This window comes from Pocillopora verrucosa, chromosome 3 (genome assembly GCF_036669915.1).
Source record: "Pocillopora verrucosa isolate sample1 chromosome 3, ASM3666991v2, whole genome shotgun sequence".
Taxonomy (NCBI): Eukaryota; Metazoa; Cnidaria; class Anthozoa; order Scleractinia; family Pocilloporidae; genus Pocillopora; species Pocillopora verrucosa.
The window spans coordinates 15107168-15122070 of NC_089314.1; the positions used below are offsets into that span (position 1 = coordinate 15107168).

General features: G+C 38.1%; 2 protein-coding genes across 2 annotated transcripts; one reads left to right on the top strand and one right to left on the bottom strand.

Annotated features, from left to right (window-relative positions):
- Nucleotides 1-1386: 1386 nt before the first annotated feature.
- Nucleotides 1387-11956, bottom strand: LOC131771794 (zinc finger CCCH domain-containing protein 18-like). The gene is made up of 15 exons (XM_059087662.2): nt 11818-11956; nt 9717-10166; nt 9298-9348; nt 8740-8788; nt 7099-7143; nt 6837-6893; nt 6370-6491; nt 5872-5973; nt 5169-5423; nt 4799-4854; nt 3412-4485; nt 3213-3291; nt 2937-2971; nt 2143-2422; nt 1387-1787 (listed from the first exon to the last, which is right to left on the bottom strand). The coding sequence occupies exons 2-15, from the start codon at nt 10155-10157 to the stop codon at nt 1443-1445; spliced, it is 2991 nt and encodes a 996-aa protein (XP_058943645.1). The 5' UTR covers nt 10158-10166; nt 11818-11956; the 3' UTR covers nt 1387-1442.
- Nucleotides 11957-12052: 96 nt separating this feature from the next.
- Nucleotides 12053-14494, top strand: LOC131771800 (transmembrane protein 70 homolog, mitochondrial-like). The gene has a single exon (XM_059087668.2). It carries the CDS (start codon nt 12076-12078, stop codon nt 12727-12729), a length of 654 nt encoding a protein of 217 aa, XP_058943651.1. The 5' UTR covers nt 12053-12075; the 3' UTR covers nt 12730-14494.
- Nucleotides 14495-14903: the final 409 nt, after the last annotated feature.

The following is a 14903-nucleotide window of genomic DNA, read 5'->3' on the forward strand; positions in this document are numbered from 1 at the left end:
TACTTCATTTACGCTTTATTGTTAACGAACAGAAAACAAGTGACCAGTTGTAACGATGTATGCTCCAAAGTTGCCCCTGTTTCGATTGGCGTTGCTCAAGGCTCTATATTACGCATCTTTCGTGCTCTCCAAACTTCCCGCGTGCTTCATATCTCGATGAACGCACGCTGACGTATGAACCAATTGTTAAATGAATGATCTACCTGACGTTTTGCAGTTCTGTCAGGTCACTTTAAATGCAGATAACACTGTTCTTTATCTCGCCTCTTAATCTACTGTAGACTTACAAAGCAAGATTAATGGGCTAACCAACTTACTCTGAATGTTAAGAAATCCAAGTTTTTACTTATTGGTAGTAGTTCCCGTTTAAGCAAAGTTGGGTCCATCCTTATTTCTGCTGATGATATCCCCCTCGATAATGTAGATTCTTATACGTACTTGGGTATTGTGATTAATAACCGGTTTTCCTGGACTGATCACGTTGATTATATTCGTGGTAAGATCAGTAAAAAGTTAAGTCTCTTGAGGCGTATTAAATCTTGCCTCCCCCTCGATGCTAGAATTGTTTTTTAATAGTTTCATTTTACCTCTTTTTGACTATGGGGATATCATTTGGGGAGATCACGGAAATGCCTCCCTGATGTCTGAGCTAAAAGTGTTACAGAATAAGGCCGCTCGCCTCACTTTAGTTCTTCCTGCGCATTTTCCTGCAGCTGAGGCGATAAAGAGACTTGGCTGGAAGCCATTATTGCGACGTAGAAAGGAACATCATGCTATTTTTATGTATAAATTGATTAACAACCATTTCTGTCACTCGATCCCTGTCACATTCAATGGTGAATTTCATAGTTACTACACAAGATCGAGAAATGACATTCGCAAATCCAGTGCCACAAGAAGATGGGGTCATTGGTCGTCAGTAAATTTTAGCACTGATATATGGAACGGGTTAGACACCTCATTAAGGAATACAGAATCACTGCCTGCTTTTAAACGTGGCCTGTCAAAAGTTATCTTTGATTCTTAACGACATTCTTTGCTTTTTACTCTTTGTATATTCTTTTTATCTTTTACATTCCTGTATTTTTAACTAGTTATTTTTGATGCTTGATTATTGTATATACTCTTTTAATCTTTTACATTTTTGTATGTTTAACTAGTTCTTAATCTAAACTTAGTATTTTTCTGAGGACCCTTCTGTAAATCACTTCGTGACGTTGGCATCTTCATTAAAGATTACTATTATTATTAAGACTAGGGTAGACTAAGGTGTTTGGCTCCGGCCATTATCAACCTCCATCCAACGTGGGACAGAAGCAACGTGACAGTAGTTCTAACAGTGTTATGCGTAGTTTGACTGCTTGAAATAAAAATATTCATAACAAATACAATGGCGAAAGACAGGTCTTTATTATACATTTACTTGAAAATATGCACGATTATTATTCAATTCTGGCGCGCTTTCTTGCTATAGCGTCTTCGACAGCTTTAAGCTCACGAAGAAGTTCTTCTCTCCTTGAGGTTGTGTTCGCCGCGTTTCCTCTCCCGGAAGACGCTGATTCCACATGAGGATCCGCTGACTGTTTGTCAGGTTTGATAGCAGATGGCATGGATGATGACACGGCTTCCTTCCTAGCCGCTGGAGCGTCAGGGACTGAAGGTGAGTCACGTGGCCGTTTTTTGAACGCAGAGGGTTTATCACTGCTGCTACTGGCTTCAGATCTTGCTGGTGGTGAATGAGGAGCGGGTTGTTTGGATGGCTCCGAGTTGTCTTTTCGCGTGACAGACTGAAATGAAATAAGTGAGAATAAAATCAGACAACATAAAAACTTCATCATCACCACCATGATCATCATCATCATCATGACATTTCGTCACCCTGACGGTGAAAACACCATCAACAATGCACGATGTTGGACATCTTCAGTGCACACATACAATCATAGCCATGATTATCACTTTCTTCTCTTTAAAACTTGATCTGCAGTTGCGCTTTAGTCGCTGCATTGTTTGTAAGAAGGAGATACGTAATAAAAACAAAACACCATGTAACTGCATGTATCTCACTACGAAGAACTTTGGGCAGGATTGCTGACATCAGCACCTTGTAGAACAAAGAGCGACCATTTTTTTCAATCGTACCTTATTCAAAGTGAGTTTAATATCTTTATGTCCCGTATATCTAATATTTCCACTTGTCAGCGGCACATTCCGAGCTTGTTTGATCTGTTCAGGGGCTGTCCGGCGTGTTTTAGGCGGGTTTTGTTCGTCTTCAGATTGACTACCACTGTCAGTACTCTCACTGTCACTTGATGATGCACTGGACACACGCCGCATTCCGCCTCGTTCCCGTGTCCCGCGAGGAGAACTGGGCCGAGCCAGCGCATGCTCCATGCTATCTGCACTCGAGGAACGCTCTCGGCTTAAAGATAGAAGTAAGTAATAGCACTCAACAGCCGAATAGAGATTTTTATGTATTTCATTTCCAAACATCTATGATAAATAATTTAATACTCAACTACACTGGTACTCAACTGGAAACTGAAGTCACAAAGATGGAAGATTCTTGTATGCTGAATTGCGCAAGCGCGTGCTATTTGCATACATTATCATACTCTATGACAAGCCCTGGTGACCCGCAGCTGGGAAACGATACTCCACCATGGTATACTACAATTAAAACTGTTACAGAAACCCTGCAGAAAGGAATTCAGGCTTCCAAGAATTCTTTAATCACGGCTCAGCACTCTAGCAATCTATTGGATTTCAGTTTACTTGTGAGAATCAGTTTATCACTTTTAACCCATGGCTCAAGCATGGTTCATTTCATAAATCACTAGGTAGAAAACTAAAAATCCTTTACAGTCGTTCAGCTCAAAATCAGTTTCCAAATCATGTACCCAATTAAGTCTTGATATAGAACTAAGAAAACTCACGTCTTCAATTCGTCAGGTCGCCTTCGGTCCTCATTCTGTCAAAAGAAAAACGTCAACAATCACAAAGACCATTTTTCTACTCAGACTTATCGCTACGAAGGTACCGTTAAAGACTTCACGTAATAAGCTCTAATGAAACGACAGAAAAGTTGTCTGATTCTTTTCTTATTCTATGGTGGATATATGTTAGATAATCAATTGGTGATGACCACCTTAACTCTAACCTCAGTTTTCACTCTTTTAAGGACTCATCTATGCAATGAGAAAGGTACCTACCCTTCTCCGGGGCGATCGAGATCTTCTTCTCCTCGTGGGACTCCTTCCCCTTCGAGAGTGATATCCACGCTCTCGCTCCCTACATCAGAAAAACAGATTACTTCCCGACGTCCACCAATAGCCAATTTTAGATGGAAAACCGGAAAACAGCTTTCTCACCCCCCCCCCCACCACCACCTCTACGACATAAGATACTCACCTATATGGATCTTCAGTTGGCCTTGTACCACCCATCCTTCGGGGGTCCCAAGGGTTGTTATATCGTAACTGCGTCTCTCGCCACTTTTCTATTCTGTCTGCTCGGCCATACTCATAGCGATTCCTTTTTTCTTTGAAGTAACGTCCTGTTGATGACTCGATTGGTGGCGTCCGAGGTCCTTTGTCTGGAGAAGCTTTTGGCTTTATGGGGCTTTTCGAAACCGGTGTGGGTGATCGAGACTTGGATTTGGTTGATTCGGATTCCGAGTCTGATGATTCGTTTGACGCTTGTTTGGCACCTCTGTCGTCGTCTGCATTCGGTGCAGTCTTCGCCTCTTTCATAGGACTGTGGCTGCTTGACGAACTCGAACGATCGCTACCCGAGGATCGAGATCCAGATCGGGAGCGTGATTTAGATCGGGATCCGGAGTGGGACCGCGAGCGTGATCTAGAAGACGCTGCAGAGACTGAACGAGACCGTGAGCGTGACGCAGAGCGTGAAGTGGAATGTGACTCTGATCCTGAGTGTGAACGTGAACGTGACGAGCGTGATGAGTCAGATGAGGAAGATGACGATCGGCTTCGTGAACTCCGTGAAGAGGCTGACTGTCGTTTAGGAGAAGTAGTTCTTTGCCAAGGATCAATCCAGTCGTCATTAGGGAGACGAGAACTAGAGATTCCTAATGCTTTGGGTTTAGCTTTGTCCTTGTCATCTAATTCCCTGGTCTCCTCTTTCTTCTCTATATCCTTAGCTGTTTTAACTTCTGTCTCCGCACTTGATTCGTGAGTCCTTTTTTTCTTTCCCTCATCCCTGTTCTTTTTCTCGTCAGTTGTCCTTTCTTGTTGCTCCTTGAGAGCTGGAGTTGTTTGTTCCTTGTCTGCACTGTCGTTTTTTTCCTCTTCCGTCTCCTTCTCCTTACCTCTGTCCTTCTTCTTTTTAAATTTCTCCTCGCTTGTCTTTTCCAGCTCTTTCGTTCCTTTTCTCGTTTGTTCTGTTTCTCTCTCCTTAACAGTTTCTTTGTTTTTTTCTTTCTGTTTATCCTTCTCACCTCCTCGTCGTCTATTCCGTCTGTCCCTGAAAGAGCAAGAAAAAGTGAATGCCTTTAAAACAAAAACAATACCCATTTCGGCCAACTTTTTCAGTGATAATGCTGATTTAGGAGGGTAATTCACCTGTGATTTCAGGAAAAAAATAGCCTCTTGTTTCCAAGAGGATTTAATATCTAATACAACTACTCCTTTGCCTCCCCATCACAGTCGTGTGTCATAGATGGTTACGTAGATGTTTGACTATATTACAATCTTAATTTTTCCAAAAAGGAACATGCTTTTATCTACTCTCCAATTCACTGATGGCAAGGTTGATCAATACAATTTATCATATTTACCTTTCAGGTGAAGACGAAGGAGTGCGAAAACCTCTCTTCTTCTTTCTGTCACGATCCTACAACCGAAAAGACCTTCATCAAATTTTATTTCTGTGCGCACCAATTTCCGAAATGGACGTACTTAATCCTACTGATATATCGGTCAAATGCAAATTGATCAATTCTGGCCAGCCGTTCGCCGATTTCTCCCGCACAATTTTAAATGAAAACATAAGAGACAACCACCTAGAATATCCTTTTCTAACCCGATTTGTTGCAGATGAACATACAAAACGATCAATTAACACGTTAACCCCCCAATTCAGAATTTTAGCGTGGATATGTCTGGTAAAGCACTGTTCAAGTGAACAAATTAAGTCCATCAACGAACCCGATACTGAAGAGGCGAAGTTTCTCTCTTGTCTCTCCACCGAGACACAATGTCAGCACCTCTGCGATACCTGACATCGTCCTCCTCACAGTGAATAGCTTCTTTCTCCAGCCTACTCCGCATCATTTCACGCCGTCTCATCGTATTTTCTTTATCATTTTCATCTTCGTCATCCTCAGCTGTGATTCCCAGTATCATTCGCTTTTCCTTAAAATCAGCGTCTTCTTCTTTTCTCTTCTGAGCGGCCTTTTTTATCTGCATTCAATAAAAGAAGTCAAGATACGGTTTTAGTGGCATGAAATATTGTACCAATCAAAATTGTTTCCGTTGGTCTTTAGCATTCTTTTGCAATCTTCCTCCCACTACTTAGCCATTTTTATTCTTTCTTAATTAGGTTTTCCCTCTTAAGTTATTATGTTTTTTTCCAATACTAAAATGGTCTAGTCTCAGGGCAAGGATTGTTGTTGTTCACATTTTAAGCAGAAACAAAGTCAATAGTGAATACTAACAAACACCAAACAATGTTCCACAATATTAAAAGACAACTTATATGTACTATTCCTCATTTATTTTCGTGCAGTGCAGGGTAAATTTTTTTTTTCATTTTTTCAGCATTTGTTGAAAAGTATGTTTCTACTGACATGCAGTTCCCCTTGGAGAGATGTTTCATACATACATATCCTTGTAAAAGATAATTCAGTACCTCTTTTGCTCGTTTCAGTCCCCTCTCCCATGCGGTTTCTTTTTTGGTTGGAGGTATCACCTCTAAGGCAGGTTGAACACTATTGTCATTAACTTCATCACCCTGAAAATAAAACATCACAATTACTGCAACATTAACTCAAATGTATCCTGACCTGAATGAAATATAAGAAATTGTACACATGGTGTGCAGAGAAAAGAGAAACTAATGTGCTGTGTTCTTTACTGATAAATCCAACATGTGTTTTTGGAACTTTATGCACCAATGTGTAAGGACTCTTCAAATTAACATGAAAGTGTCCACATGTTTACAAATGTCACAAGTGTTCTATTCAAGACAGATAATTCCTTTTTGAGGAAAATATTAATATGTACTCTTATTATCTTAAGAAAACACCAAGAACAAGAAATACAGTGGGTGGAATCTAAAATCAAGATGTCCAGCTTTTGAGTCAATAAACTACACTGAAAATATGATGAGTTGGTGGAGAAAACTTACCAGCTGACTAAGATCTTGGTCTGGTATCATCATAGCATCAGGATGAATGGGAGGAACAACTGCTGGTGCTTTGGGGAAGGGGCTTGGGTACTGGCCAGGCTCAGGAAGCATTTGATAGGCACCTGTCAACATTATTCAAATCAATAGTAGTTCTTGTACCACTGCTTCTTACATCAGACAATTCAAGACCACATTTAAAACTAAATCATCTTGTTCTTTTTCTATAACTCAAATGGAATACATTAAAGCACTTCCTGTGTAATTTTTGAAAAAGGTACTTAAATTTCATAAGTTCTTCTACTATTCATGTTTCTTTTGGTGCACAATGGAATTGAACAAAGGTAACAAACCCTGACAAGTGAGCAGGCAAAACTGAGGTTCTACTTCACTTAAAATCCAGTTTTTGTCCTGCATTTCCAAAGTTACTGTAGATGTAAGAGAGATTAAAGCTGAATTCTTGACCACACCTTTGTCATTGTGACCAGGATGAAGAAATCTGCAAGAATTCCCCCATGTGCAACCACCTGCAAAGAAGAGCAATATGAGAATGTAACAAGGTTGTTGTGCAAGTAAAATCTTAACTGTAACAAAAAAAAGTTGAAAGAAGGATCTCTGCAATAGATACTTGACATGGCACTTGATGCCATGTAATTTACAGCACAGCTTTCCGAACCTTTGTTTTTGAGCATTACTGTCAGTGGACAAAACAGCTTTGGTAAGCAAACTTACCATACATAAAATATCTGCAGACTTTTGTTCTTAGGACTGGTGCACCTAAAATGGAGGAACAAGATTACACATCAGTAAAGCCATGTAGAGAAATAAATAAATACTAAATACTTCTAAACAAAAATAAAATGCATCAGTGCCACATTTACTGTTGTTCTCCTCACAGCTGTTGTTTGGTCTCATCACAAAACACCATATAATACCTGTTGGAGAGAGAGTGCACTGCCTGATGAGACCAAATAACGATTGCGAAAGAGACTATGTTTACCAACATTCCTCTAACAGAGAGAAAATAAAAATTATTCATCTACAGATAGCTGCCTCAAACATAAAATTCCACATAATTCCACGAAAAAGCAAACTGAAACCCTGTTGTATCTCCAATAGACCTTAACAAAAGATATATTGGGATCTCAAATGAGTGAAGATACACTGACCAAGAGAAAAGGATAATATTTCAAAGAGGGCTCCTTGATTGGTTGTTGCCTATCTGGACTTTGCCCTCTGTGTGTGATATAAATGCAGGTTGTTAACAAGGAATTAACACTCAATTGGATTAAGTCCAAGGTAGCTAAAAGCCAAAATTGTTTGTAGAAAAAGTTTAAACGCAAAGTCTAATTTGGCAAAATGGAATTTGATTGGTGGAATACAATTCAAGCACACGAAAAATTGCCAGATGTTCATGCAGTGCAATGATTGGGTATGTTTTGATTAGACTTTGGATGCTGTTTTCATGGTACATGATGGAATGTAGGTTGTTTGGTGCGTGAGTTGTAAGTAAAGGAGCTGAAAAAAAAAAATTTTAAACTTAAAAATGATACAAATGATGGAAACCTTTCATATCCTGATGAATCTCGACCTTAATCAAAGAGGCTCTTGTGAAGGCCACAATCCATAGCACTTATCAAAACTAGCCCAAAATTTATGGTTTATATCATTCTTTGTGCACAGCCTCCTGATTCCATGGCATCATTTGCAAGAAAGCTGTGATATGATTGGTGCCAGACATATACCCTAAACACTGTGATTGGTGAAAGATATCCAAATGCTCTTATATGATTGGTGTGAGATCATAACCTAATGCAGCATTCTGATTGGTGCGAGACACATACCCTAAATGCTGTGATTGGTGCAAGATATCCAAATGCTGTGATATGATTAGTGCCAGATACATAACCTAATGTGGCAATCTGATCGGTGTGACATACATACCCAAATGCAGTGGTTTGATCATTACGAGCAACATACCACTTAACATGCTTTTTTTTTTTTTTTTTAATCACTCCAAAACACAATTTTCACCTAATATAAGAAATGATTACCAAAATAAAGCTAAACTCTACTATTCTCAGGATGGGGCTGACTAAATTTTTCAGTGCCCTGCACAAAAAAAGATAAATTACACTGGGAAACACTATTTGTAATTTCTTGTTACTATGCAAACCCATTTCTGTGAAATTCAGTGGGTTTATTATATTGTAGGAATCTTTTTCTTGAGCTTAACTTTACCAATCAAAAACTATCCTCCAAATCCCCAAATTTTTCATGCTATACAGTATTTTAGAAATGTTAAATGCTTTTGTCAGTAATTTGTCAAAAAAAAAGGAAACCAATTGAATCATAACATTCCATTTCAATTACCCATGGAATCTCCATCATCAATCACTTCTCCTTCTTCAGGGCCATCAGCCTAACAAAAGAAAATTAAAGAGTAGACATTTAGGTGAGATTTTTCATTAACTCCATGACTGCCAGGAGTAATCAAAGGCCTAAATTCTCTTTACAATTTCAATACACCACTGTGAAGACAAGTAATGACAAGGTTGGACACTATCCTCTTCTATTTATATGCTTAGCCCCCTTATAAAATCAATTTCACTCAAACTGGCTACAGAAGTGTATGGTCATCGGTTACTTGAATTGACTCCAGATCTCTGGAGTGAAAATTTCAATATCAACTTTTTGGTTATTACATAATTACTGACCTCTCAATTTATTCATCGAGACCATAATTATAACCACAATCAGTATCTCTTTCTAGATATATACCTTGTCTAATGCTTGCTCATTCATTAAAAGATTTCAAAGAAACTACTGAGGTCTTCTACTCATTAACTTTGTGTGAGTTACATATCATAACAGCACAAAGGTTATACTGGTAAGAATGCACCATCACTAACTTATTGTTCCCTTTTTTACCTCATTCTTAGCTGAATCTTTTTGTTCTTGAGGCTTTTTCTCTGCATTTACCTGAAAAGCAAATAAAAAATTTTAAAACAACACACATACCTATACAAACTTAGCTGGAAATACAGTTATAGCACCAGGATACAACTGTTCTTTTCCAAACTTACCCCACTCATTTTTTGAACAAATTTATCTTCTTTTTAATACATTCATGGATGTATAGCCAAATAAATAAGTTTTTCTCAAAAGTTTGGATCCGTGGCTTGGAACTTTCTACACCCTTTCATTCCTCATAGTTACCAGACAGTAATTTTTCCATACAATATCAATGCTTGATTAACACCAAATTATCAGAACTAATATGTTGAGAAACATACAAACAAAGCAAGGAGATTTAATATAAGGATCTTGGGGATGTAAAAGCCCTTTACCTTATCATCATCATCTGAGAGGATTTCTCCTTCTTCACCCTCATCATCTTGCTCATCATCTTCTACTTCACCTTCCTCTTTACCATCATCAACATCATTTCTTAGGCCATTCTTATCCTCTTGGCCCCCTGGTACTTCACCTTCATCCTCCTCGTAATCAAGTTCTCCTTCTTCTTCCTCTTCAAACATTGCTCCAGTCTTATTATGCACACTTGTTGTTAAATGAATGCTCGCCCTCGAAGTTGTCCATTCTGTCTTGACACTACTACTGCTGTCTAATGCTATCTCCTGAACTTTCTCCACAAGTGCATTCTCCTTTCCTTCAGAGTCAGAGACCTCCACTGCCACAGAACAAGATCCTTCCTCTATGGAGCTTGATGGCAATACACTTCTGTGGTTGTCATCATTCTGGACTGACACATGACTTCGTTCAGGGTCCATTGGACCTATCTAAAATTCATGAAAATCTTTCAGTCGTCAAAATGTACAATTGTATCACTCAAGTGTTTGAAGTACCAGAGGATTTATATTTTAAGGACAGCTGATTTTGGTGCAGCAAACAAACCAACAATTTCAGTGACATGGTTAAACAGCCTCTCTGTAAAATGTCATAGTAAGCCTCTTATGTAGTTGATGTAGTTGAAAGGATGTTTGTCTCACAAATCTTAGATACTGCTACTACAACATGAATAAAACATATGGATGCAACCACAATTAAAAATAAACTTCAACAAAGTAACAAACATCCATTATTACTTTTTAATAATATATAGATTTTGCCAAGCCTAAAAGCAGAGCTCGCATTTTTTTTTCCCTGCACGTCTCAAGGGCACTTCGCCTTGCCCTGGCCAGGAGTAGAACCCAGGTCGTCTGACTCAGAGCCCAGTGCACTGACCACTGGACTACTGGACAAAGCTGTGGTGTTGGCGTGCCCGCGGTACAGCTGACCATGCATGTTAAAAGTAGCACCTTGTATGGTTGTACAGTCGTACAGTTGTAAGTCCAAATTTTTTTTGGCTTGATGGGTTACTATTACTACTACCATTTTGTATAATTATGGGGCTACCCTCTGCAAGCTCCGCTATAATAATAATTTTCTTTCACATGTATTTTAAACCTCTACAATGCTTCAAGAGAGTTTCTGAACATTGTGTTGTTATTGGTTAAGTTCAAAAGTAGAGATTTCAATAAAAAATTTTAATTGTGTTCAACCCAAAGAAATTCTGATATCTTTATAACACTTTGACCCCTAAGAGTGACTAGCATCAAATTCTCCTAACATGATAACTTCTGAATTGCACATTAAGGTCATGACAATAAGGGAGATGGTCATCTACTAAAGAAGCTCTTGATTGTTAAATAAATAATCCTTGTTAGTATCTTACAACAAGCATAGGGAACATTATGGAGAATATGCAAACTGATGTAAGAGTGTTCATGGTTAACCAAGTGCATGACCTTGTCAACCAGCTAGTGCTCTACAGCTCACTTGCTTGAGCATCCAACCACAAAGTTAGAACTGGCTAGGGTTAGAAGCTGTCATCATAGGGACCTCAGATATTTTCTAAGCACCGTGGTTGATACAATTTTTTTTAAATTGTTATTCAAATCAATGGTTTTGAAACGAGGTTTAATTAATCTACGGTTTAACTAATCCATAATACTTGGTTTGTAAACAAAATTTCTAACAGAACCCTAATGAAAAGTTGAAATTCAATATGAAGACAGTTATCATAAATTCATTTTTCTTGGCATTTTTTCTGTGCATGATCCACGAGCAGCTGGAACAAACGCAGATTTTTAGCTGTAATACAACATATAACTAAATGATTGTGATTAATTCGATCCAAAAGCTGTGGTTGAACCACCTCCAATTATAAAGGTAGTCCGCCAAACAGTAAGCGAGCCTCGCAAATCTCACGGAGCTATCAACTCCATACAAACAGACAGAACCAACTACAACCAAAAATAAAAAAACAATTTAAAAAAGAAACTACAAACAATGTTTTCAAACCATGTAAGGTCTTAGCTTCAAATCATCCAGATTATCAAGTTGAATGTAAGATTTATAGCGAAGACCATGAACCGAATTATAACTCACCAAGTCAACTCCAAACTGATCAATTACAAAATAGATCAATGGTTAGCATCAAAACATCCCTAGATTTCTTCACAATCCATTTACGATAAAGGAATAATATGTTTCATCGGTCTCCATTTCACTCGAGAATGGCGGACAAACTTTCTATATTCTTTATATTCATTGGTTTAGATCGGATCACGTGATAATATTAAGGCAGGTCAGCGGCTTTCCAGATGCACGTGTTTACAAGTAGAACAGACAAGTCATCGTGTGGACATGTTTTGTATTTTAGGGAGAAAGCCATTATTTCGATCATCAAACTTCAGTTCTCTACACACAATCAGATGGATAAAGCATTTTAGTGCAGTGAATGTTAACCAGGAAGTATTACCTAGGACTAAGTCTGTTCTGCGGCCGGCAAGTTGGCAGTACCGTTGTATGACTGATCAATCAAGCGACTGGAAAACTGTGTATGAAGGTCCAATCTCAAGATCAGTCAAACTTGTAAAGTTGCTTTCCCTGACTACAGCAGCGGCGACTTTAGTTTGTTCTCCATTGTTGGTGCTTTTTGGAAATCAAGCAACTTCGGCCTCAGTGAAGACGATCGCAGTGTTTTTATTATGTACGATTGGTACAGGTTCAACTGCATTACTTCATTTTGTAACCAAATCCTATGTGCTCAAGATGGACTTCAATCCAAAGGAAATGATGTTCGCTGTTGAGACGTTATCTTTACTTGCGTTGCGAAAAAGAGTGGAATTTCCTGCTGATGACACTTTTGTATACCCAGACGATAGAGCTTTTTCTACCTTTGAAGCTCATGGACGAAAGTATTTTATACACAAGGAGCTTGTAGAAGCTCAACAAGTGTTGCACTTTATTGAAAAGTGGCAGAAAGAAGAAGCCACAGAGTTTAAAAAATCCTCGTAAAATATACAGTTATCATGTTTTTGTTATATTCAATCGAAGTAGTATGTCTTCCTCGAATTTCAGTTTTGAATGATTGTCTTTATATCTGCGATTTTTCTTAGTCTTAACCAGACTACAACTATGGACAAATGCGGGCTATATTGATCTACAACATACAATACCTTCAGTTGATAAAACCAAATTATAACGTACCTTTGTCAGGGAACTAGAGTTTTTTCTCTTAGATGTGTGGATCATGTGTACTTTGAGTAGCCTTGACAAAGCTTCAGTTTACATTCATTGCTCAACAGTCAGTCGATCATGATATACGAGTCAACAGTCCCACTCAGTACCACCTGATTCAAATAATGTTAACAATGGCATAGACTCACAGGCTACCTGTAGTATACAAGTTCTGTGCTCCTGGAATCCAGTCATTTTGATACAAAGTCGTTTTGGTACAAGTCGTTTCGATACAAGTCGAAGTCGATTTGTTACACATGTAAAGTCAATTTGATACAAACTGACGTTATTTCAAACTGACGTTACTGTTTAATACAGAATACTATACTATATATAAATGACCAAACAAACCCTCAAAGAAATACTCACCATAAGCAACTAGAGGGATTTAGCAAGAGGAAGGGAACGTCATTTCAGAACAGGAAAAAGTGTGTGTATCTATAACTATCCTCTGTTTGCACTTGTTGCATAACTCTCAAAGAAGATGATTTCCTTGTCCTTAAAGTGGTCTATAAGACCAAAAATTCAAAGGTGATGGTGATCTTAAAAGATCCAAGGTTAGGGAATTCAAGAACAAATATAATGTTAACAGTTCATTGCAACAACTGCTAAGTCACTTCTGAGACACAATGGGGTGACATTCTCGACCCAGTTTCTCAATGGCATTTCTTCTTCATGCGCCGTTGTCAACTAACATTCTCATCCTCTTGCTAAACCACTCTACTAGAGTGAACACAAACCTCCGTTGTAAATAAAACAAACCCGTACCTCCAGGAAACTCTACATGTACCAAAGCCTCCTACACAATGAGAACACGCAAACGAGATCAAGTTTTGGTTAAGTTTAGTTGTCAAGAACAGAGATTTATTTATTTATTTGTTGAATAGAAAACAATAAATCACCACACATATCAAAGACAAAAACTAACACACACATACTGAACTTTTCTCAAGTTTACTTCTGTATTGAAAGGACTTCAGTCTGTATCAAATCGACTTTACATGTGTAACAAATCGACCTCGACAAGTATCAAAATGACTTGAATCAAACAACTTTGTATCAAAACAACTGTGAACCGTGCTCCTTACATGTCGTTTCTCCTTGTCAGTGTATTTTCCATCACTAGACTATTGACCATCTATCAGCTTAAAAATCAACCAATCTTTCAACTGAGTTTTCTCATCAACACATCGTCTCTTTGCTTAACTCTTTTCTTCTCATCATACAACAGATGTCGAGCATATCTGCTGTAAAGTTAGCACAATCACACTATAATCCTTTTTCAATATTCATTTACTCTCCTACTTGTGCCCCCCTTTAGATCTATATTTTTTAAGGAAGCAGTTTACATCCAAGTCTTGAAAGTAACCTGGAATCACATCGCTTTTCCTTCCTTAGACTCTGTATTTAATCAAGAAAGATCACATGCACCACCAACCTATTTAGGGAAGAAGATGCATGCCTGAAAAAAATCATAATGATCACTACATTATCCAATGCATGGCTTTTCACAGTAGAGTTATTAATAGTGTAAATGTTTCAATTCTTACAAATAGAAATTACAAACCACTTGCAATTTGAGATACCAAGAGTAACTTAGACAAGTGAGGTTCTTCTTCAGATGTGCTGCAATTTGATTATGAATTTTTTCCAATTGGATTTTAATAACAATTCAGTCACCTGCCTGCACCTAAAACTACAGTAGGAGGTTCACAAACAGCTCTTGCTCTAGTTTATTGCAAAAAAATAATCCTTTGTGCCATGAACACCTTAAAGGTGGCTCATAATTATCCAACAGTAACATCAATGTCATCAGTTCAGTTATTTTTATCAATGAGCATGGTAGTAACTCACATAATCTGCTTGGTTTTTGTTTTGGATTTTCCAATCTTTTCCCACAATCACTGAAACACCTTCAAAAGTTACTTTAATTTTTCATCCAAAGGAAAAAC

What these genes read in the sequence shown, in the direction of transcription:
- LOC131771794 (XM_059087662.2), bottom strand. Translation starts at nt 10,157, where the DNA reads ATGGACCCTGAACGAAGTCATGTGTCAGTCCAGAATGATGACAACCAC. An exon ending in CTGCAGATATTTTATGTATG is followed by an intron (nt 6,894 to 7,098) that starts GTAAGTTTGCTT and finishes TCTTCTTTGCAG; the next exon opens with GTGGTTGCACATGGGGGAAT. An exon ending in CTTCGCCTCTTCAGTATCGG is followed by an intron (nt 4,855 to 5,168) that starts GTTCGTTGATGG and finishes TTTCGGTTGTAG; the next exon opens with GATCGTGACAGAAAGAAGAA.
- LOC131771800 (XM_059087668.2), top strand. Translation starts at nt 12,076, where the DNA reads ATGTTTTGTATTTTAGGGAGAAAGCCATTATTTCGATCATCAAACTTC.